The 24,357-nt window shown below is 43.2% G+C and overlaps 2 protein-coding genes across 2 annotated transcripts in view; one reads left to right on the forward strand and one right to left on the reverse strand.

Moving 5' to 3' along the window:
• Positions 1–16,699, forward strand: part of smyd4 (SET and MYND domain containing 4) — a 56,995-nt gene extending 40,296 nt beyond the window's left edge. Inside the window, 9 exon segments of the mRNA XM_055935103.1 lie at positions 13,979–14,403; positions 14,405–14,479; positions 14,481–14,605; positions 14,608–15,073; positions 15,320–15,374; positions 15,376–15,438; positions 15,441–15,538; positions 15,604–15,777; positions 16,690–16,699. Of these exon segments, the coding sequence (XP_055791078.1) occupies positions 13,979–14,403; positions 14,405–14,479; positions 14,481–14,605; positions 14,608–15,073; positions 15,320–15,374; positions 15,376–15,438; positions 15,441–15,538; positions 15,604–15,777; positions 16,690–16,699 (1,491 nt within the window).
• Positions 16,700–21,863: 5,164 nt separating this feature from the next.
• On the reverse strand, positions 21,864–22,862 carry LOC129863182 (olfactory receptor 2AT4-like). The gene has a single exon (XM_055935105.1). The coding sequence runs from the start codon at positions 22,842–22,844 to the stop codon at positions 21,864–21,866; it is 981 nt and encodes a 326-aa protein (XP_055791080.1). The 5' UTR covers positions 22,845–22,862.
• Positions 22,863–24,357: the final 1,495 nt, after the last annotated feature.

Below are 24,357 nucleotides of genomic sequence, written 5' to 3' on the forward strand. Positions count from 1 at the left end.
AGAGTGTATAGGGCCTAGCAAATGAAACTCTCGAGATTCGGCGCAGTAGCGAGCGCGTGCCGCTAGGCCTTTGTTCGCCCCCGTGGAAGGGTCTGTCGATTCCATAGAGACTCCTGCAGTATCCTTGCTAAACAACCCGGCGCTAAATTGTGTTTTGAGAGTGTCTTCGGAGTAGTTTAGCAAACACTCCATGATGGCTCTATATGGGTATGTGGCGCTGCTTTGACTGATTAGGCGTTCACCCAAAGTCACATCCACTTGGGAGAAGATGGTGGCCAAGGGGTAATTAATGAGACTCACTTTGGCATCGCCTGCAATATTAGACCCATCTCTTTTGGTCACTTTTAGACGTAAATGCACCAAGGTGTTGTTGAGGTCCAGATAGTTGTCACCGTGTCCTGGTATGAAAAATTCGATAGGCCCGTTATCTGTAATAGCCGAGAGGGGGGCTATCTCCACATAACTGGACCTGTCTATTGAATGCTGCGTTAACGGTGCCGTGAAAAGATCGAGTTCTGTCTTTATAGCTTCAGAGGACATTCGGTGTAAAAGAGCCATGTCACTTATTCTTTTAGAAAATACTTCCTAGTATTCTTTTTGGTCCAGACCTCCTCACTTTACCACGTCTTTGACTTACTGAGGTTCTTTTAACAGTTAACCTCCGCTTTTTAGGTGCAGGCCTGCGTCTTAAACCTGGGGGTCTCTTTTTAGGCCTTCGAGACAATATCATAAGACCAGAGCCTTCTTGATGCTCCACCTCTGGTGACGCTCTGCGGGTCATAGCATTTGCTACAACCTCACTTACTATATTTTTAGCCGCGGATTTTAAGTGTGGTTTGGCTATGCTGAAGCCTCTCTTCATAAACGGTAAAACCATCCTAAAGAGGTTACGAAATATACCCCCTATCCCCGCACCATACATTGTCGGTGATCCATGATATCCTGGTAGTCCATTACCAACTTGATCCACATAGTATGAAACATAACGGTTGGGGTCGAGCTGAGGGTGCTCCATAACCCTTTTATTTGGTATTATGTTTATAAATATAATACCAAATATTATATATGTAGAGAGGTTTTGGTGGGTCTAAAGTGTAGTTTTACAATAGTTTTACCATAAGTAAATTCAATGTTTTCGTTCTGATCCGTTTTAAGCTCAACCAGAATGTTTTCAATATATTTCTTGCTGACGGGTACGTAGTGCGGCTTGTCATAATTGACAGTGACGATGTCCCCATCCTTTCCGTCTATATGAACTGTTCTCAGGAGGGGCACACATGTGTCTCCGACCCTTTGATAGGTTATGATGTCGGTATACACAAATATGTTGTAAAAGCCTGCATGGATATCGGCAGGGAATGGGAATAATTTATCTTTCACATACGTCCATTTATTGGGACCCATCCCCAACATGTAGGATAAATTACCGCTGGTCTTTATACCCCCGTTAGCAGGCCCTGAGATTTGTATCCTTTTATGGATTGGATTGTAGAATAGGAATATTTCCATCTTGTTTAGGGTTAGGTGTTCATTCAACTCTGAGACGATCCTGTCGACGGTTCTATAGAAACCTTTTTTAAGCTTAATAAGTTTCGCAGGTTCCGATAACTTTTTGCAATAAAAATCACGGTCCTTATCTTTGATATTATACCAACTATGGGGGTATGTAATCTCGCTGAGACCTACTTCCCAAGCCTCGGATAACTCTATAGGCTTTGGAAAATTGGTTGTATAATTCGAACTCTGATTATTACGATATATATGTGCAGACGCATTACTGGGGAGAGTCAGGTAGAAGCCGCTGTGTTCCATGATGCACTCCTGTGTACACGAGAATGAGGAGCTAGTTATCAGGACTGTGGGTTTAAATTAATCCCCGTTGCCTCCACCACATCATGCTCCAATACCCAACTGTTGAACTTTTGGGGCCAGTTTTTCCAGCGGACCAGCAACCATTTTTTACCCTTTTCTCTCTTCTGATCTAGAATCTCCTCCACGTGAAAGACTTTGTCTTTACCCAACTGGACCTTCTGTAATTCCTTTTCATAAAAAGATCCCTCTATAAGATCCCCGTCATAATCTTGTAATTTGTAGACAGAGGGTATGCGTGGCAGACATTCTGTAACGGTAAACAACTCCGAGCTAAAACCTTGTTCGTATTTTTTGTCGAAAACACCCCTCAATTTAGATATACGCACCAAGTCACCCACGTTGAATTTAAAGTTAATTTTTTTCTTACGGCGAACGGGGAACAAACCATACAGATTTTTAAAGACTTGAAAAGAGTTTTCAGAAGACACCTCAGACGGTTTCATCCTTATACTCTTATGATAATTGTTATTGTACCCCTTTACTAAATCCTGAACTATATCGAGATATCGGTGTGTGTTGTGAGCTGTAAAATATCTCCACATCCGCTCCTTCAAAGTCCTATTAAAGCGTTCCACAACCGAAGCTTTCAAATCCGAGCCTGTAGCAAAATGTATTATGTTATACTTATTCATCAGCTTCTGAAATGTCTTATTGAAGAATTCTTTTCCTCCATCAGTCTGCACTTTATTGGGTGCGCCTCCTGCCTTCAAGATCGAGTCAAAGGCCCGGGTTACCTCGGCCCCGCTCTTATTTTTTAAAACCCTTACAAAGGCTACTTTAGAGAAAATATCTATAACCGTTAGCATGTAGCGATTTCCATCATTTTTATCGGCAAGGGCCTGCATGTCGCATAGATCCGCCTGAAATTGGGATAAGGGATGCGTAGAAAAAACTCTATTTCTTGGAAAATGTTTTCTTACAGATTTATGGAGAGTATAGGCATCCTGCTCTGATAACCACTCACTCACTTTAGCATCGCTTAACAGGCTACCTGTTTCTTCGGCTATTGCTCTCTGTAAACGCTCTTTACCACCATAAGACCCGGGGTTAGAGGGATTATAATAAATGTTTTTCAACAGCTGTTCAGCCATCCTTCTTGCCTCTCTGAGGGACAATAACGTTAATGAGCAACTTTCAAATAACGACAACATTTCAGTTTGAGAATTTTTATTTTTTTAACACCAAGTATTACGTATACAACCAATTCAGGATTTGTTGCAAGATACAAGTCCCAGTTTTCTCAACAATCACATCATGCAACACCCTGTATATCTGGTTTAGATGTACAGGTTTGTGCCGCTGAATTTTTAAAACACACACGTCGGATATATAAGTATATAAACAACAAATATGATACACGTTCACATTAAATGGGGGTTCAAACAAATAATGCAAAATCTTAGCCAAAGTTACTTCTAGCTCTTCAGACTCATCAACAATTCTTGATACCATTTGTGTCCATTGCAAACTCCCACCCGTATGTCGTACATGATTCATGATTTGTTCCATTTTCAACAAACGCTCGACATTAGCCCAGGTATTGTGTGTCGTGTAGAACGATACATTATTCACTTTATTTTCAATAATCTGATGCATAACATTTGTAAGGTCTCTCAAAAGAAAAAATGTATTTATTCGCTCCAACATCGTAGACACATAGTTACCCATAGCTCTAAATAACAAAATGTCACTCGGTCTCTTGGGATTTATTGAGCCAGAAAACCACCACATCAGCCACCACAGCTTCCCGGTATTTGTTGTCGGTCACCAGGGTGTGTCGGATTTCTTTGAGTTTCTCGTGGATGAAAATTGCCTCCTTCAGTTCATGTAGGAAGGCCTCGGTTACCCCGTAAACTCTGGGGATAGACGGCACAAGACCCATAGACTCCAGGGCGCTGACCAGCGATGGTATAAACCTGCGGGACCACAGTCTTTTCACCAGCTCCTCAAAATGATTGAAAAAGTAGTATCTCGGAGGGTCGTATAGGCAAGGATGACGACGCTGGCTGGGGTGATTGATCTCACAGCCGATGCATTTTTCTCTTATATAGTCGCCAATCACCAAGTCTAAAAGTGTAGCTACAGAGGCCTTGATGGTATCCACAAAAATAGTACTGACCACCCCATCAAACACATCCTCAGGCTGGGTACATGTAGGGGGTGTCGCGGGTCTTGCCAGGGGTGAGTAGAGTGTAGGGCTGCGAGGCATTGAGTCCTTAGTTTCGGGGCCCCATGACGTAGCGGAGTCCTCGTAGAAGGTAGGGATATCCATGGTCTATGATGAAATGAAGAACCGGCTGCTTTTGCATTTATTGTAGAACCCCGCCTTAGGGTATCTGGGCGTGGTTAAAGACTCCCCGTACTTAGTTTTCTTCTGAAGTTGTATCTTCTTGAGGCTCTTTTGAAACGTAATCTTCAAGATTCGTATATATTATGCACTTCTTTAAATGCACAAGGCTCTGCCTCTGTTGGCTCTGTACAAAGAGATCATCCAACGCCTTCAACATGTTCAATTCCACTACATCCCAACTTTTAAAAGGGATAAGCAGACGCAGTCTGGTATCCCCAGTATGGCCCCCCTCCCGAAGGTTTTGGTTTCGGATTTCCTGGGTGCCGATATAGAACTCCAAGCCGCAGGGACGTCCATTCTGTCTTTGTATTTTCACCCTGTGAAATATACGTCCTGAGGAGTCAGGGGTACCTTCCCAACGGGTCTCGTGGCCCGTGAACACACTATACCCCTTGGTGATAAGGCGCAGTTCAGGACACACCACCTTGCGAAAAACCGACCAGTCTTCAACACCATAGTCCAAGCCTACAGTCTGTTCTGTATATTCTTCTCCTTCAGCGACAGTATAGAGGGTCACTCTACAGGCCACGTAATCAAACCGATACCCCCATAGCTGTCCATTAGACATCAACACTTGATCTTTCAGCGCATTTGATGGAGGTATTTGGCTTCTATACACATTTAAAAAACGTTTTTTTGGAGCATCATATATTGCGGGTTGATACTTGGCCCGTGCTCTATGAACCAACCGAGGACCCGCTTCAGTTGTTACAGTCATCACCGCTTTGCCACCGATCCCAAATTCCATGGTTATTCTTAAGATCTTGTACAGTCTTAAACAGGCATTGTTTTGGGGGTTTATAAGGCTTCTGCAAAGCCAGCCTCTTTGAAATGTTCATTAACAACCCCCCAACACTAGACATCCAGGAACAGTTTGACATGACACCTGGTCACTTGCCACCCAAAAGCCCCCCTCTAACCATCAGAATGTCCTGACCGGAAGCCCAAATATGGGCATGCCCCCCTTCTACAAACCATTGGGGCATCAATCACTACATAGGTTCATAAATCATGATCTTTTTCTGATTTACGACATTGACAACTTGACACTTACCCCAAAGACCCCCACCCCGGCCAGGATGTCCTGACCGGAAGCCCAAATATGGGCAGGCCTGCTACAACAGGACATAGGGTCATAAATCATTACATAGGGTCATAAATCAGGCTGGGGTCATAAATCATTACCGGTTGACCTGACAACTGGACCCTTACCCAAAGACCCCCACCTAACCATCAGGGGGGTCATAAATCATTACATAGGGTCATAAATCAGGCTGGGGTCATAAATCATTACCGGTTGACCTGACAACTGGACCCTTACCCAAAGACCCCCACCTAACCATCAGAATGTCCTGACAGGCAACCCCTTAGGTTCACATAGCGGTCACATAGTCTCACATAGGACCACATAGGGTCATCCATCAAATCTGGACGTGTGACATCTACTTTAATCTCTCTCTAACTCATTCTTAGCTCTGTTGTCTAACTGTGTGTTGTGTTATTGTTTTTTGTCTTCCCAGTCAAATCCTGTCCTGCACTGGTCAAGCCTCTGAACACCTCAACTCATGCCTCATACCCTCATTCAATCACTGCTGTGATCCCATTCCCATCTAAGTAGCCCTCTCATTCCCATTCCCCAAAATATTGTACTATAAATGTTTTAAATGCTTTAGGTTAAAATAATGAGTCTTTGACTATTATTGAAACACACTTTGTCGTCTCTGTGCTTTACGTGACTATACCATGGGTCTCCCATCCTCCTCAATTTTTCAAGTCACCAGCATCCACTGGTCAGAAATGGGGGAGAGATTAGTGGCGTTGGAAGCGTATCCAACCTAACCACACTCTGAGTCACATGTTTCTTAATCACACTCTGCAGGAGATGTGATGCTATTATTACAGAGAACTTCCCTTCCTGTGATCTGTGGCTATTCTTTCAAGCATTGTGCCTTCTTGACAAGCCTGAAATGGCAACAAAATCTCTGCTACTCTCACCATGATCTGGGTATGTGTTACGTTCAATTCAACTTCATAGTTATCTCTATATTGGGCACAGTTAGCTGTACTCCCTCTTCTACGAGCTATCCCTTATAACAATATACATGGAGGCAGGGGTGGACTGAAACAATAATTCAGGCCGGGAATTTGAGTCCATCCCAGGCCACCCTGTTCACGCAAACCACCAGACCACTAATATTGTAGGCTAACCCTATTTGTTGATGTAACGGGTACCAAACTAGTTAAACATTTGGACACTATGTTTATCTGGGAAGAAAGTCATCCACATTACAAAATACAAACATTTGGGACTGACCAACAAGTAGCCTATCTGAACACTGAGTTTAAGGTATGCTATGGCTATGGGTGCACCCTCAAAAACTCACTAGGAATACACCAATCATAGCACATACAAATGTACAAGGCTAGACACACAATACAATTAGCCTACACTTTTTAAAAAGAGAAGGAAGAGTCATAGCATAGCTACTTCAGAGGAACCAGTAAGTAATTACCACTAGTAACAATATAAGCTCTAAAAACTAGCCATGATTGTCGGCCGTGTTTATATGCAGCTTCGTGTCTGTGTGCTCTGTAGCTAAGCCCACATTTACCAATAACTTTAACTACATCAATCACACGTTCCATGACCTGCCTCCTCTTTCTGACCTGGTCTCTTTCTGACCTGGTCTCTTTCTGACCTGGTCTCTTTCTGACCTTCCTCCTCTTTCTGACCTGGTCTCTTTCTGACCTGGTCTCTTTCTGACCTGGTCTCTTTCTGACCTGGTCTCTTTCTGACCTGGTCTCTTTCTGACCTGGTCTCTTTCTGACCTGCCTCCTCTTTCTGACCTGGTCTCTTTCTGACCTGGTCTCTTTCTGACCTGCCTCCTCTTTCTGACCTGGTCTCTTTCTGACCTGGTCTCTTTCTGACCTGGTCTCTTTCTGACCTGGTCTCTTTCTGACCTGGTCTCTCTCTGACCTGGTCTCTTTCTGACCTGGTCTCTTTCTGACCTGGTCTCTTTCTGACCTGGTCTCTTTCTGACCTGCCTCCTCTTTCTGACCTGGTCTCTTTCTGACCTGCCTCCTCTTTCTGACCTGCCTCCTCTTTCTGACCTGGTCTCTTTCTGACCTGGTCTCTTTCTGACCTGCCTCCTCTTTCTGACCTGGTCTCGTTGAACTGACATTTGGTTATCACTCAGAAGGGTACGGATGTCTGCTTTCCTGGCTTCTGCACTTTCTCTATGGGTCTTGCTTCTTTCATGTTCCTGTACTTTCTGACGGGCATGTTTCCAGGCCTCCTTGGACAAATGCACTATCACTGGCTGAAGGTTTTGCGAATGCAAGACATACTGAGCAGAGCAAGGAGGGAGTTACTTCATTGTAGGTCAGCCATTTTCTGTTTGTGCCATCTTTGGAGTGGAATACATTGGGAATGACTCTTTGAGGGTTTTGTTTTGGGTGGTACTGAAAAAAGAAGTCAAAATCCTTGGACTGAGGACAGACAAAATAATCAAATAGATTTTCAGTGCTTTCGCTGTCCCTTTCTATTTTCTCTGTACTGGGCTCTGAACCTCTCTCTCTCTGCACATCTGGTTGCTCTGCAGAATGAGATTAACATTGTAAATAACCTAAATTTAAACGTGTATTACTTGTGCAAGTCATCGATTGTATGCCCCCCGATTACAGTCCTACTGGTAATCTCATAAATAAAGCACATATGAATGTAAAATCATAGCCTGCATGTTTAGGTTTGTGCTCTTCAGTTGTACCTGAAGGTTCCTGCTCTGAGTCTGACTCTGAACTGACCACCATCTCCAGTATTGCAGGAGCACCTGAAGGTTCCTGCTCTGAGTCTGACTCTGAACTGACCACCACCTCCAGTTCTGCAGGAGTACCTGAAGCTCTAGCGCTGCTGCTGCTTCCTTCTCCACCTTTACAAAGAAAAGACTCTGTTATCATACTATCAGTAGTGTATCAGTAGGCTACATTAAAACAGCTCTGGAAAAAATTAAGAGTGGTCTCTTAATTTGGAGTGGCCTTTTAATTTTTCCCAGAGCTGTATAATATAGTAGTAACTTGTAATGCTGGTACTAATGGCGCTACTGATCTTTGTCATTGCTTGTGCTGTGTCATACAGGTTCATGGATGTATTATGGTTACGTTACTGTAGCCTGTTTCATTGTACAGTGTATGTGCACTTTCCCAAGCTTATGTGTCATGAGTCATGACCGAATGCTGGCAAGTCCATAGTCTAGGTTTACTATTTTTTACTAGTTGAAACATATTGCCTTCGATGTCATATTAAGATCGCTATGTTGCACTCATTGCTATGATATAATTCCTCCACGAAGACGTAATACGTGCAAACTGTTTAGCCTACCGGCCGTTGTGTCACTATTATTAGCTAGGCTACTTAGCTAGCCATGCTGGGTGTCGTGTGTGTCAGTGTGTGTGGTTTAGCTGGTGTTTTTGACTGACCTGGTCCCTTACTGGCGAACATGTCGCCTATTTTGCAGCGTCTGTGGCAAGGGCCTTTCTCTTTTTTATTCTCTCCCTCTCTGCTTCACCTTTCCTCTTCTGACTGTCCATTTCGCCGTGTGACTTGTCTAAAATGTTATCCGTAGAGAGGCAGGTAGACGGTTGCTATGTGCGTCGCGGAGAGACCTGATGTAATTTTTGGTCCGTGCGCCCTCACGCGGGGACACTGCAGCGAGAGAGTGAGAGTCGCGCCTGATGTGTGGATTCTCCGTCAACTCATTCCTGCCTGCTATATTATTGCTGGTCAAGTTGACTATTCACCGCAGGCCAAAACGACCCGGTACTCCCGAAGGCCAGTCAGCCATTGCATAGAGGAGTGGTACATGACACCAGGCCAGACTTTCTGGTTAACTCAGAGACTTGGCTGAATCATTGTATTATGGAAACGGATGTTGCCGGTGTGGACACCAACACTTTCAGATGTGATAGACACATTACCCTGGCACATTACATCCTTCTGCGGCAAAAGAGAAAATCTAGTTTGTTTTTTTAGACTCTCAGTGTTATTACATTCCTTCCACAGACCTTTCTGTAACAAAACTACACCTTGATCTGAACAACCTGCATCCAATGCACTAGACCTGTTATCAAATGGCTCCACCTAGTTGATCCGTGGCGTTAGTACTAACTGTACCCCAATGCATTCTCGTGTCTTCATATTTGGCAACCCATTCTATGCTAATAGTCAATCTTTCCTTTTTTTACATGGTTCAGTAACCATTAAAGCAACCGACACAGAAGTGTGAACCAACCGAGAAGAGGCTGTGGTTGTTACCGCTACAGGTGCTGTAAGGAGTACTGTGTGTGGTCCAGACCAACGCCGTCCCAACACCCCCACCTGGTGGATGTTGATGTACAACTCGGTCTCGAGGTTGGCACCTGCTCCTCATGTGCTGCTTTCACCTGGGAAATATACACACTGTAACTCATGGGTCATCTGCCATAGGACAACATAGATTCTCCTATTATTGCCAAATAATTATTTTCTTTATAGTACTCACCGGAAACAACATACTCGGGATTTACCCCCTAGGACTTACCCTCTACAGGTCTCAGCCTGCTCGGACTTACCTTCCGGGACTTACCCTATACCATAAATCTACGACCGGTCATAATACAATGGGACTACTGAATAAGCTCAGGATTTTTAGGTCCGTATTCTATTATTGTTCAGTCTACGATTCTAATCTCCCCAAGATGTCAAAATGAGTGGGAACAGGTGTAGGAACTGTGCCTCCCTTATTTGTTGTGCCGGCACCTGTTCGACTGATCTGGACTCTCTGGTTCGCCTTTAAATCGTGGTGAATGCTGTCGACAATGCCAACTGTTAAGTTGTAAATAACAGGGTAAAAACGAATAAACGAATAAAAGCGCAAACCAAGTTTATTCACCCAAAGGGTCAGACAGCTGAGCAGACAAAGATATATTCACACAACACTGGTATTTAACCCTTCCTCCTACACTGAGTCTCCTTCTTACCATCTGAACCGCCAATACACCTCTGTTGCTAGACAGAACTTTAGTGATATCTGTTCTTCCACACTTCATCTGACCTGACCTCTGCCCAAATTCCTTACTCCTCTCCAACTCACAGCTGTCATGTTGACTTGTACCAGACTGTGTCCCTCCTCCTTTCCATAGTATTCCTGATGTCTAACAATAACATATTATGACAGAATGTAAACAATCTACATTCCCCTCTCTCCCTCAGTGACATGAATAAGGATATTTCAGATATCCTCGTCTCAGTTCGCAGGTACTGAAGATGTTGCCACACGCAGACGCTGTGGAGATTGACAGGCCTCGACAGCCACTGAGCGTTTTGAAGCACAAACACCAGGAGATTTGGTTGCTGACAACTCTTACATAGGGTCCAACCTTTTAGTTTGTGCCTTGGATACCAACACCACCCGCTGGTGGGGGGGTCCCGAGACACAAAGGGGGGGTGATACAAGCCCAGAGCCATGATGAGCCTCATCGAGGCCGGTGGGGGGGTCAAGACCACGTGCAACCACAGAGCATAAAACAAATCTAGTTGTCAACTCCTCTATGAGAACAGTGAGGAGCAGACAGGCCCCTAGATGGGGATAATCTTAGAACACATCTAAGATATTACTGAGGTGTACAACACTGGTCATAGAAGAAGTCCAGTGGACTTCCACCTCCAGAACAAATGGCAAAAATAGTCATGCATTGCCATGTGTAGGTTCAACTACAATACAACTAGTAAAATGCTCTAATCACGTGTTCCTGTAGGATAACATTTCAGAATAAATCGCTAGGATAACTGGTCCCCTTGAGTACCAGTACCAATACCACAGTCAGTCCAGCAACAATTAGTAAGAGGGTTTAGAGACCTCACAAGTCAAATTGCTATTGATAATAGCGACAGAGGAGTTAGTAGTCACTCAGATTGCAACACGTGTAAGAAAATCTACAGAACACTCTTCTGATGGTCAACACACATGCCACTAATAAATATAACCCTCCATTCAGGAGGAAAGTTATTAGAACTCATGAAGCATGATCACACCACGTACGACTGGTTCAGTGCTTATAGAGTACTTCCGTCGAGATGTTAGCTCCTCCATGGATAACATAGCTATGAAATAGACTTCTTCATACCTACCGCCAGTACAATAGTGAAAGACAGTGACTTATAGTAAATCCACTACAGACTCCTTCGACACATATTAGGACTGACCTCGGCATTGACCTGAAAATGACTTGATTACGTCAGACTCATTCTGAACAAGTTGTAGTCTACCAGGAAACTTGGTTTTCTTCCCTTGACATGAGTGCTTGTGTAAGCATAAACGCACATGTACAACGGAACATCCAATTAGGAGTTATACTAGGATCACTTAAGGTTCCGAGCAAAATAGCAGCCTGGGTAAAATTTTAAATTTACCCTGGGGCCTTTGAACCTACAGCTATCATACTCACCCGTTTATCCCCAGAAGTCCATAGATCATCCTTTTAGACTGCCCAAAAACGAATGCCTTACAGTTGTAGACTTACCATGTAGTTATCAACATAGGATAGCGCCCTTAGCAACACACCGCAAATTAGGAACGCCCCAGATATGACATTAGACAATGCCATGATGGGGTCATTTTGCCAAGACCTTGAATGTATATAGAATACAGTCCAATTAGATGATTAAGGTGTGCTAACTATATTTTGTATCTATCTTTTGTTTTTCATGATTTTCTTTGACACTTAGGAAGTGATAGAGCCATAAACAACTTCCCCATACAACCATCAGTTAGTGCAACAACGCCCCTCATTTGGGAGGAAATGTAATGATATATTTCATGAGTGTGTGTGCGTTGTTAACTTCTACCTAAGTTACTGCCCAGATCTTCCAGTCTGGACGACCAGATGATGGGTCCGGAACAGCGATACCATTCCGGACATCCGGTGCCCATCCTTGGAGTGGCCTGCTTCATTCGCATAAACCCAACCCAGATCAATCACCAGAGGGGGACCACGACGATGGTCCACAACCAGGACAACCCACGATCATTTTTATGTTGGTTTGCAACTTGCAGGATAATCGCAAGATCGAACCCAACAAAGGGGAACCGTCATGACGTTGCCCGGTTGGGTGTGATTTATGACCCCCATAAATACCTTTCCCCCTTTTCTCCCCACTCTACAGATTGTACTCTTGGAAAGCCCTTTGTTAACATAGAGAGTGTATGGTAACATCAAAATGTTGGGGAATGGAACAATATTTCACTTCTCAACCAGTTGAAAGTGTCTGTTGGTAGTTAGAGAATATGATGTCAGATCAGTGGGTGTCTGGGACATTATATCTGATGATAGGATGACATAAATTGTATCTTGGAATGTCGACACATTCCAGTTATCAGATTCACATGGAATTGTTGTGCAATTTAAATGTTTAAATATTAAACTATTTATGAAAAGATTAAATGTAATTTTAGCTTCTAAATGAGAGAATTGTTTTCATAAGTAAACTATGCTCACTCAGTGGGCACGCCCAAGTGAACAGACATTGTTTGAGAACTATGAAACACGCCCTTCTCTCCCCCACTACAAAAGCCCGTTGACGGAAGTCAAATTTAGTTCCCGATGACGTGAGGACTGGTGTCCATTTGTTTATAAGGGCTAATTTCAATGTGGAGGTGACGATCACCACGCTGGAAGGATGACTTTCTACTAGACCAGACAGAATTCAGAGTGAGCTGATTATGGCAAAATGGTATGAACTTTGAACTCTTATTCACTAATGAAGAAGTGATACATCCTAGAAGTCGAGTTATCAGCTGCAGCTGTAAACGTACGTGGCCTAGGAAAGGACAGACAATCTCCTGAGAATGACAGTGTACTTCAACGTATCCTCTCTACAACACTACAACCAGAAAGATTCTGCAAAGGACAATGGCGATCTCTACTGGGCAAACCAGTCTTCCATCTGCGACTCACCTATCGAAGCGCAGCTCAGTGTAAATATGTATCTTGAATTTTCCTTTTCCGAATGGACGGTTATTAGAATGCATACAATTCTGTATTTACGGTAGCATAGCTTCTCAAGGTCCGATAGAGTCCCAATTCCCTTCGCCCCTCAGTCTTCCCGCTCTTTCATTCAAACCCAACCCCCTTTCTTTTGTGTAACCAGCCGTCATATTTTGCCCGCTAGGGACCTTTTATTTTATGACATGATTAGTCATCGATGTCTGATCCATCCTGTGTATATGTAATTCTGTGTGATTTAGGTATTGAGTAAATAAATAATTAAGCCAATTTTCGTATTGCTGATTCAACTTGTTAGCCAGGGTTCATGAAGAAAACCAAGATTTTTACGATGTTCAGATGACTGAATAAGGTGACGATTAATAATCGACTGCTATTGATATAGAAGATCTTCAGACCTTTAAGAGTTTATTTTGGAAAACCGCCTCTCTATAAACACTCTTCCGTGGTGCCACAGGTTATTAACTAATTAATTGTTGCATGGTTTAATTCAATGACATAATCAATCAAACCCTGGAATGAGTAGGTGTGTCCAAACTGGTACTGTAGTTGACTTGATTAAAACACATAGGATGTGTCTTTGAATGGAAAAATCCATGTTTTTAACATTACAAAACAATACACACAAATCCCCCAAAATAAAAAGAAAGACATGAAGAACACATGTGTTCCATGTTTGTATTCTATGACTTCAGAGCTTCTATTTCAACTTCACAGGAGTGCTTTGAGGACATCGGCACAGCCCTGAAGCATGCCTACCCCAGTCATCTGCAACACAAACTACAGGACAGACGCATAAAGTGCCTCAACCACCTCCAAAACCAGGGAGAGGGGCTAAACACCCTAAGACAGGGATAAGAGGACCAGGCAGAGGGTGTGTGTAGCAGGCCCAGGGGCACAAAGTCCCCAAACTCCCATCAGCAACAGAATGGGAGTGCTCCTGTGTCATGTCTCTCCCCTGGTGTGTCTGTCTGATTCAGCCCTGGGAAAGGTGGCCACCGAAGGAACTACGCCCGGGAGATGATATTGGAGGACAGGGCTTACAGCTGTGTGCTCATATCATGGACGGAGGGAGGGAAAGGGAGGAAGGGACAGAGCTGGATAAAGAGAAGAGGAGTGACTGAGAGAAGAGTGTTTGGGACACCATTGTCATCGGTGTTTGGGGGAGATTGTGAGCACCGTGCCGTGTGAGGGGTGCAGTTACGCCCGGTACTGCTCAGAGGGGGGTGTGGGAGGGGCATCATCGCTGGGAGGGTCCAATCGGAGCCGAGCTCAGGGCTCCGGGGGTGATGTCACAGCTGGCACTGAGGGTGGTGTTGAAGGCAGGGCTTAAGGAGATATTGAAAATGAGGACAGTGATTCTAAACAAATCAGAGAGAAGATTGGCTTAGAACAGGCATTCTTGGGACTAATCACATAACATTTCAGCCCAAAGGAGAAGGATTCTGGGTCCAGTGATACCACGAGAGCCTTGGACAACGTTGTCGACCCCTCTGCGTGTTACCATGGCGACTCCTACATGAGCGTCTACCACCTGCTGCTTCACCTGATTAGCCACGCCCCCAGCCTGCACTACCGGTGCTCCATCACCACAGCAACGCTCTATCTGTGCCTCTGCCAGGCCAGACCTCCACCTGCGTCCTGGGAGAGTGCCTGTGTGAGCAAAAAGTACAACAACCAATCGCAGGGCCAGGAGGAGGATGAGAAAGAGAGATGGTGCTGGGTGGTGGAGCTAAGCCTGCTGGGAAGTGTAGTTCTGAGACACATGCTGAAGCTGCGGTGTGATGTCCAGGCAGTAAGCCTGCTTAGAGACACAGCTGAGTTTTTGTTTATTTCAGCATAAGTTCTTTATCATACTTATCAGTGTGTTCCAAATGGTGCCCTATTCCATATATAGTGCACTACATTTTTTGCCAGGGCCCATTGGGCTCTGGTCAACAGTAGTTCACAATTCAGGGAATAAGGTGCCATTTGGAAGGTAGATGTATTCAGTAAGCACAAAGAGATAAAAGACTTCCTGTGTGACCTTATACTGATCTTTTGACCATTCCATGATTTTACAGGTGACTTTAATGTGGTGCAGTCCAGCCAGGACGTGTGCATTGCCACGGCCGATATTTCCCAAGCTGAGTGTTCTGAACCAGTCCTGCAGCCTCAACACCAGCCTCACTTTCAGAACTACTCACACACACACACTACTCACTTGGACTCACCTCAACCAGACCTATGCTCTTCTGATGAACTGGTTTCTACTGTCAATCAATCACATCAGCCAATGTCACAAAGTGCTATGCAGAAACCCAGTCTGAAACCCCAAACAGCAAGCAATGCAGATGTAGAAGCAGAGAGAGTCCTGGTTCCTGTTCTACTTCTCGCTCCGTGTCAGATGGAGTATCTGTCTCTATCAGAACATTCAGAGACATATCTCGTGGACAGGTGATCCTCTACTGCTATGGTGAGGAAGAGGTTCTGTCCGTCTGTCTGTCAGTCTGTCCATATGTACACTACCGTTCAAAAGTTTGGGGTCATGTAGAAATGTCTTTGTTTTTTGAAAGAAAATCACATTTTTTGTCCATTAAAATCACATAAAATTTATCAGAAATACAGTGTAGACATTGTTAATGTTGTAAATGACTATTGTACCTGGAAACGGCAGATTGTTTGTGGAATATCTACATAGTGCACAGAGGCCCATTATCAGCAACCATCATTACTGTGTTCCAAGCTTTTCATTTTAAAAGGCTAATTGATCATTAGAAAACCCTTTTGCAATTACGTTAGCACAGCTGAAAACTGTTGTTCTGATTTAAGAAGCAATACAACTGGCCTTCTTTAGACTAGTTGAGTATCTGGAGCATCAGCATTTGTGGGTTCGATTGCAGGCTCAAAATGTCCAGAAACAAAGTCCTTTCTTCTGAAACTCTTGTGTCTATTCTTGTTCTGAGAAACTGTAATACTATAACTATAACTATAAGAACACAGTACATCATACAACATTATTACACTACTACATATCTACAGTACAAAATGTATAAAACCACCATACAACAATATTACAATGTACTTGTGTAGAGTGTGTGTGCTGGAGTGTGTGTGTGTCTGTGTGTCTCTTCACAGTCTGTGCTGTTCCATAAGGTGTAGTATGTTTATTTCATTTGTATTTCATTTTTTTACTGCTTGCATGAGTTACTTGATGTGGAAATTAGATCCATGTAGTCATGGCTCTAAGTAGTACTGTGCGCCTCCCATAGTCTATTCTGGACTTGGGGACTGTGAAGAGACCTCTGGTGGCATGTCTTGTGGGGTATGCGTGGGTGTCTGAGCTGTGCGCCAGTATTTCAAACAGACAGCTCGGTGCTTTCAACATGTCAATACCTCTCACAAAGACAAGTAGTGATGAAGTCAATCTCTCCTCTGCTTTAAACCAGGAGAGATTGACATGTATGTCGTTGATGCTAGCTCTGTGTGTACATTTAAGTGACAGACGTGCTGCTATGTGCCTCTTTGTGGCACGACCATATGACTGGGCAGTAGTCCTGGTGCGACAAAACTAGAGCCTGTAGGACTTGTTTTGTTAATAGCAATGTCAACATAGCATCGATATGTTTTGACCATGACGTTTTACAATCCAGGGTTACAACAAGCAGTTTAGTCTCATATTCCACATTATTTGTTACAAGATTTATTTGACGTTTAGTGAATGATTTGTCCCAAAATACAATGCTTTTAGTTTTTGAAATATGTATTACTAGCTTATTACTTGCCTCCCATTCTGAAACTGATTGCAGCTCTTTGTTAACAGTTGCAGTGATTTCACTTGCTGTGGTAGCTGACGTGTATAATGTTGAGTCGTCAGTGTACACAGACACACAGGCTTCACTTAGTGCCAGTAGTAGGTCATTGGTGAAAATTTAAAAAAGTAAAAAAGTTCAAGGGGGTGTAGACGTTCTATAGGCCCTGAAAAACAACCTTATATTATGGCTTCTGATTGGCTAAGACAGTTGAACTAAGTGTAACGGATGTGAAATGGCTAGCTAGTTAGCGGGCACGCGCTAATAGCGTTTCAATCGGTTACGTCACTTGCTCTGAAACCTAGAAGTAGAGGTTCCCCTTGCTCTGCAAGGGCCGTGGCTTTTGTGGAGCGATTGGTAACGATGCTTCGTGGGTGTCAGTTGTTAATGTGTGCAGTGGGTCCCTGGTTCGCGCCCCCTTCGGGGCGAGGGGACGCCACAAAGTTACACTGTTACATAAGCTCATGATGCTTTTCAATTATATTCATTAACAATCAATGGCTAATACATAATTCATTTCAAAGTCCCACCAAAAAAAATGTATTTACCAATCACAGAATGTAGCTTTTAAAGCCCTCACTTTCACTATGTTCACAGCAGAAATATTTAACATGCTCTGTGAAAAGAGAGAACAAAAAGGAACTGACTTTCAAAACCAGTTGCCTTCTCACTCATTTTATGTGACGGTAAACATTCTTTAGAATATCTAATGTGCGAGCACACCATATTAATATCACATTTCCTGATTATAAGTCTTAAAAGTGAGGATCACACTGAGTGTACAAAACATTAGGAACACCTTCCTAATATTCAGTTGCACCCACTTTTGCCCTCAGAACCGTAAATTCGTTGGGGCATGGACTTTACATGAGTCAAAAGCATTCCACCGGTGTGCCTGGCACCTACTACCATACACCGTTCAAAGGCACCTAAAATCTTTTGTCTTGCCCATCACCCTTTAAATGGTACACTTACACAATCTATGTCTCAATTGCCCCAAGGCTTAAAAATCCATATTTAACCTGTCTCCTCAACTTCATCTACACTGATTGAAGTGGATTTAACAAGTGACATCAATAAGGGATCATAGCTTTCACCTGGATTCACCTGGTCAGTCTGTCATGGAAAGAGCAGGTGTTCTTAATGTTTGCATACTCAGGACATACATAAGACATGCATAGGACAGGAAGACATACTCTACTGTGTCAGAGAACAACACAGCATGCCAGGGCAGATTGCAGAGGTCTTGAAAAAGAAAGGTCAACACTGCAAATTTTGACTCTTTGCATCACCTTCATGTAATTGTCAATAAAAGCTTTTGACACTTATGAAATGCTTTTAATTATACTTCAGTATTCCATAGTAACATCTGACAAAAATATCTAAAGACACTGAAGCATCAAACTTTGTGGAAATTAATATTTGTCTCATTCTCAAAACTTTTGACCACAACTTTATACAGAACAAAACATTGTGACTGACATGAACATGTTGCTGTGTTTTTTGTTTTTGTGTAAAATAACAAGCATCAAATATGATTACAACACCAGATAGGGCCGTATCCCATATTACTGTCTAGACTACAGTAGTATGTCTCATCTCCTCCCTCTGTACCCCATATTAACTTATGGCTGAGATCCCGTTAACGGGATCGACTTGACAACAGCCAGTGAAAGTGCAGGGCGCCCAATTCAAACAACAGAAATCTCATAATTTAAATTCCTCAAACATACAAGTATTTTATACCATTTTAAAGATAAACTTGTTGTAAATCCAGCCACAGTGTCCGATTTCAAAAAGGCTTTACGACGAAAGCACACCAAATGATTATGTTAGGTACCTAGTCACAGAAAAACAGCCATTTTTCCAGCCAAAGAGAGGAGTCACAAAAAGCGGAAATAGAGATAAAATGAATCACTAACCTTTGATGATCTTCATCAGATGACACTTATAGGACTTCATGTTACACAATACATGTATGTTTTGTTCGATAAAGTTCATATTTATATCCAAAAATCTGAGTTTACATTGGCGCCTTATGTTCAGTAGTTCCAAAACATCCGGTGATTTTGCAGAGAGCCACATCAATTTACAGAAATACTCATAATAAACATTGATAAAAGATACAAGTACACGGAACTGATTAGACAAAGGTAGGTTTGAAATGGTGAACTAAGGCCAAGATTACGTCACGTTTAAACACTGGAACACAGGAATACACAATGTTGTAGCTTGGGGGCTTTTGTGGGTTCTGTTTTCGTATAATGATAAAAAATGTTTGGAATGTTATTAGACTAGTTCTAAAATGTATAGAACCTAGACATTCTATCACTGTTTAACTTCAAATGCAGCTGGGATATGTGTGTTTCTCTCGTGTGTCCACAAGAGAAACAGCTCATATTTCAATTACACTCCAGACACTGCCTGAACAAGAGCTATGGATCTGTCAGCTACCATGGTAGTACCACTGATCTGATTGAATCATGGCCTAAACTCTCAGGATTTAAAAGGCTTCTAGGATTATAAATAGTTTATATTTTGATCAAACACATTTACAAAAATGAATACAAATACAAAGAACTCTAATTCAGCACCCAAGGGGCTTGAATTTTCATGCTCTACCCTTAGATTTGTCAGTGACACATTGTCCCCATGAGTGACAGAACACTGAGCCAATCACGGCGCAACTAGAGAACATTATCAACCCCTACACTCAGTATTTTCCGCTGGCTGCCCCACCACCACAACAAGTACTGCGCTAGGCTGAAACATCTGCATTTATGAGCTGCGTTACTCAAGAAAGCAAAGAAGAGACCATGTTTTTATGGAGGGTTTATTAACATAATTTTTTTTTTACATTGTTTGCAAACTGATATGAGACACGTATTAATTCTAAAATAACATGCAAAACAGGCAACCACCTCCCTGAATGACAGGTCGCCTATGCATGGAGTGTGGTTACATGCCAAAGGAAACACATAGTCTGCTACAGTTCTATACTCTTAAAATGAGCTTGTTTCTAACCCCGCAGTTTGAGCCAAGGCTTGTATTTCACAAAGAATGATGATGATAATAATAATACACTTTATTTCTTTACAAGATATTGCACTCTGGCATGCTTTAAAGATCAGAAATTAAACAGGTAAAAACGTAGTGACAAATATTGAGAACATATTGACAAAAGAACAGGATCAACCAGGTAGACTTATTAAAACCTGTTTAAGCACTCAGAAAAGAAAACATTACAGAGATACAGTATGTGTCGTGTGGCTCAGTTGGTAGAGCATGGCGCTTGCAACGCCAGGGTTGTGGGTTCAATTCCCACGGGGGGACCAGGGTTCAATTCCCATGGGGGGACCAGGATGAATATGTATGAAGTTTCCAATTTTTAAGTCCCTCTGGATAAGAGCGTCTGCTAAATGACTTAAATGTAAAAAAAAAATGTAATGTTCTGCTTTATTACTAGAAGATGGATGTTGGGAATATTGTTTGGTTGGTTGATGACACAGGATTAGGAAGTGCTAATATGGAGTTATTGCAGAACGTGTAGGTGGGAGAAGTTATAGGAGGACGGGATGAATAGGATGGAGTCAAACATGTGGGTTCCATAAGTTTGATGTGATTAATACCATGACATTTTGTTTTCATTTCAGCCATTACAATGAGCCCATCCTCCTATAGCTTCTTCCTCTAGCCACCTCTGTCTTGTAGGAAAGCTGAAAAGGAAATGTAAGTCATTGATAATCATTTCTGTGATACCTCTGTGATACCTCTGTGTTCAAAAATAGATGGATAGATGGACATAATCATCAATGTCAAAAATTGAAAACAAAACATGTCATTTGCTCATTATAAACTCCTATTGAAACGATGAAAACGCCAAGTGCTTTAAATTTAAACTTAAAAGGGACAAGATAAGTTATGCATGAGTTACATGCATGTCCCCCCATTTCAACCACCTTGACAGACATGGTAACGTTACGCACATACAGTGGCGGATTTAAGTATAGGCGACATTGGCAGCCGCTCAGGACAGCATCTTGTTGGGCGCGGCACGGGATGCCCGCACACAAAAAAAATCGCAATGGTGACATTTGCACGATTGGTTTTCTATCGCTCATTTGCACGTTACGTCAATGATATCATGTCACCTTGGGGGTCTGTAGGTCAATTAACCTTGTCGGAGTGGGCGTCCTGCTTCTAGTTTGTGTGATAGACAGGCTACTGCCTGGGACGGTCTCCCACTCAGAAGTACGAGATGGGGAGGGGGCGGGGGTATGTTGACCTTAAGTCTCCCCACAGGAAGCCCAAGGTAGGGGGAGCGGGGGAATCTATCAACCACAATTCATTCATAATACTGTGAATATATAATTTCACAGACATATTGTTGCATTTTTTTCTGGTTTGTGTGAAATCATTAAGAATAATATAAAACCAGTCTGCACACCACCGAGCTGAATTGGTTTAGTCTTGACTCTTAGTTGACAGTGTTGGGGGATGGGTAATGTATTGATGCTCCAGTGCCAAATCAACACATTTGTTTCTATTTGTCTTTGTTAATTCTTTTTTATATTTATGAGTCTTATTTTTGTATATATTTTTATGTTTATATAGTTTTAAATGTTGTGATTATTTATTTGTGTTGTTCCAAATGTCTGAATAAAAATTACAGTTAGTGCAGCATGGTGGTTTTGGGGGGGGGATGTGGGCGCTGAATGGGGGGGTTCGCCCAGGGAGCCATACAAGCTAGAACCACCACTGCACATGTAGCAACCTATGTAGCAACCTATGTAGCAACCTATGCGTAAAGATCAACCGTTAACTACTTGACCTTTAATTCTCCTGAACATGGTGAGCACTTTGTTCTTGATCTCTTTAGTTTTCAGAGAGTAGACGATGGGGTTGAGACAGGGCGGGATGCACGAGGCCAGCGACAGGCTCAGTACGCGCAGATCAGGGTCTGGTTTGATGCGCGCTAATAACCCGACCATGAAAATAGTCAGAACCGGAAAGAAGAATACCGCCACTAGAATGAGGTGCTCAGTGCAGGTGGCCAGCGCTTTCACACGACTCTCAACGCTTTTCATCCTGAACACAGCGATTAGAATACTCATGTATGACAGAATGATGAAGGACAGTGGGCCGAGGAGGATAACCAGGCTCAGAACTGAAGCCACAGCCCATTGCAGAGTGTTGTCGTTACATGCCAGCCGAAACACTGGTGCGTAATCACAGAAATAGCTGTAGACGTTAACGGAATCGCAGTAGGACAGTCTGGTCATAATGGATGTGCTGAATATCGGTATACCAAGACAGAAGCACCAGATGACACCAAGAATACACGACATACTCGTCATGGTGTTGATGGAGCCGTGCCTCAGAGGGAAACATATGGCGATCATACGGTCATAGGCGAGCACGGCGATGGAGAACGATTCCATACTTATGAAGGAATAATACACATACATCTGTACCATACACAGATTAAACGGCACAAAATTGTTTTTAGCAAGAAACGCCTTTAGCATACCGGGAATAATGCAAGTATTCAGCACCAGATCAACCACCGCTAGGTTACCAACCGCCACATACTTGGGATTGTGGAGGCGAAGGTCCACCGTTATTATATAGATCACAAATGTGTTGAACACAACCGACACCACGTAAACGAAAGCGAGGAAGATGAAGTAGAGGTTGGCGAAGGGCAGGGAGGTGAAGCCGATGATGTAGAACCCCGGGGGGTGGATTAGAACGGAGGAGTCGTTCCATTGCAACCTGCGGAGGAATGTCATGGCTGAGCTGGTTCCGCACACCTGCGCTACAAGTTTACGCATGCACAGAAAAACACAAACGCTTGCTCCGTTGATGCGTAAAACCTAAAAGGAGAGAGACAGAATTAGCTATGTGTGGCTGATAAGGACTTTGTTATCAATCAGTTTACAAGTAGCAACAGCCAGTATGATAATGTCTTCTCTTAAAATGGTGATTTAATCACCAGATAAATTGCTTGATTAAACTGCACTATGTTGTGCTAAGCTTACCCATGTTTTGCTAAAATTGCACCCATTTTTTGTTTTTGTTTTATTTAACTAGGCACGTCAGTTAAGAACAACTTCTTATTTTCAATGAAGGCCTACTGCCTTGTTCAGGGGCAGAACGACAGATGTTTACCTTTTCAACTCAAGGATTCAATCTGGCAACCATTTGGTTACTAGTCCAACATGTTAACCACTAGGCTACCTGCCGCCCCAACAACCACTAGGCTACCTGCCGCCCCAACAACCACTAGGCTACCTGCCGCCCCAACAACCAACATCCAGATTTAGTTTATAGCTTTCATTCTTAATTCAGCACCAACACTTTACAAATACGAGTGAATACACCTATTCTACTCTACAGCCTGTGCCTATTTAATGTGGAATAGTCCTATTCTACTCTATAGCACATACCTACTTACTGGGCACAGTGATATAGACCATGGGTCAGTCTGCTGGCTGTTCCACCACGACAGGTTCAGGTAGTAGAGTTGATGGTCTGGGTTGGTCTGCTGGCTGTGTTACTCAATGGCAGGTTCAGCTGGGAGAGTTGATGGTCTGGGTCTCTGTGCTGGTGGTCTGTGTTCCACCACAGGTTCAGGTGGGAGAGTTGATGGTCTGGGTCTCTGTGCTGGTGGTCTGTGTTCCACCACAGGTTCAGGTGGGAGAGTTGATGGTCTGGGTCTCTGTGCTGGTGGTCTGTGTTCCACCACAGGATCAAGTGGGAGAGTTGATGGTCTGGGTCTCTGTGCTGGCGGTCTGTGTTCCACCACAGGTTCAGGTGGGAGAGTTGATGGTCTGGGTCTCTGTGCTGGTGGTCTGTGTTCCACCACAGGATCAAGTGGGAGAGTTGATGGTCTGGGTCTCTGTGCTGGCGGTCTGTGTTCCACCACAGGTTCAGGTGGGAGAGTTGATGGTCTGGGTCTCTGTGTTGGCTGTGTTCCACCACGACAGGTTCAGGTAGTAGAGTTGATGGTCCAGGACTGTCTGTTGGCTGTGTTCCACCACAGGTTCAGGTGGTGTGAGAGACTATCTCTCTGACTCTCTGTCCCTGAATCCTGCAGTAACACCAACAGTTGTATCTCTGCTGCTCTGTCCACTGTACGTATATAAACCCAAAACTGTCCCCAAGAGACGTCATTAAGGAAGTTATTATCTTATGTGAGAGTTTACTTTAACGGATCCTTGGAGAATTCAACATAATGGAGTTATTAGCTACATGTATGTCTTTAAAAACAACCCACACATGACAAACTCACTTAATGAAGCT

Source organism: Salvelinus fontinalis, chromosome 10, assembly GCF_029448725.1.
Source record: "Salvelinus fontinalis isolate EN_2023a chromosome 10, ASM2944872v1, whole genome shotgun sequence".
Lineage (NCBI taxonomy): Eukaryota > Metazoa > Chordata > Actinopteri > Salmoniformes > Salmonidae > Salvelinus > Salvelinus fontinalis.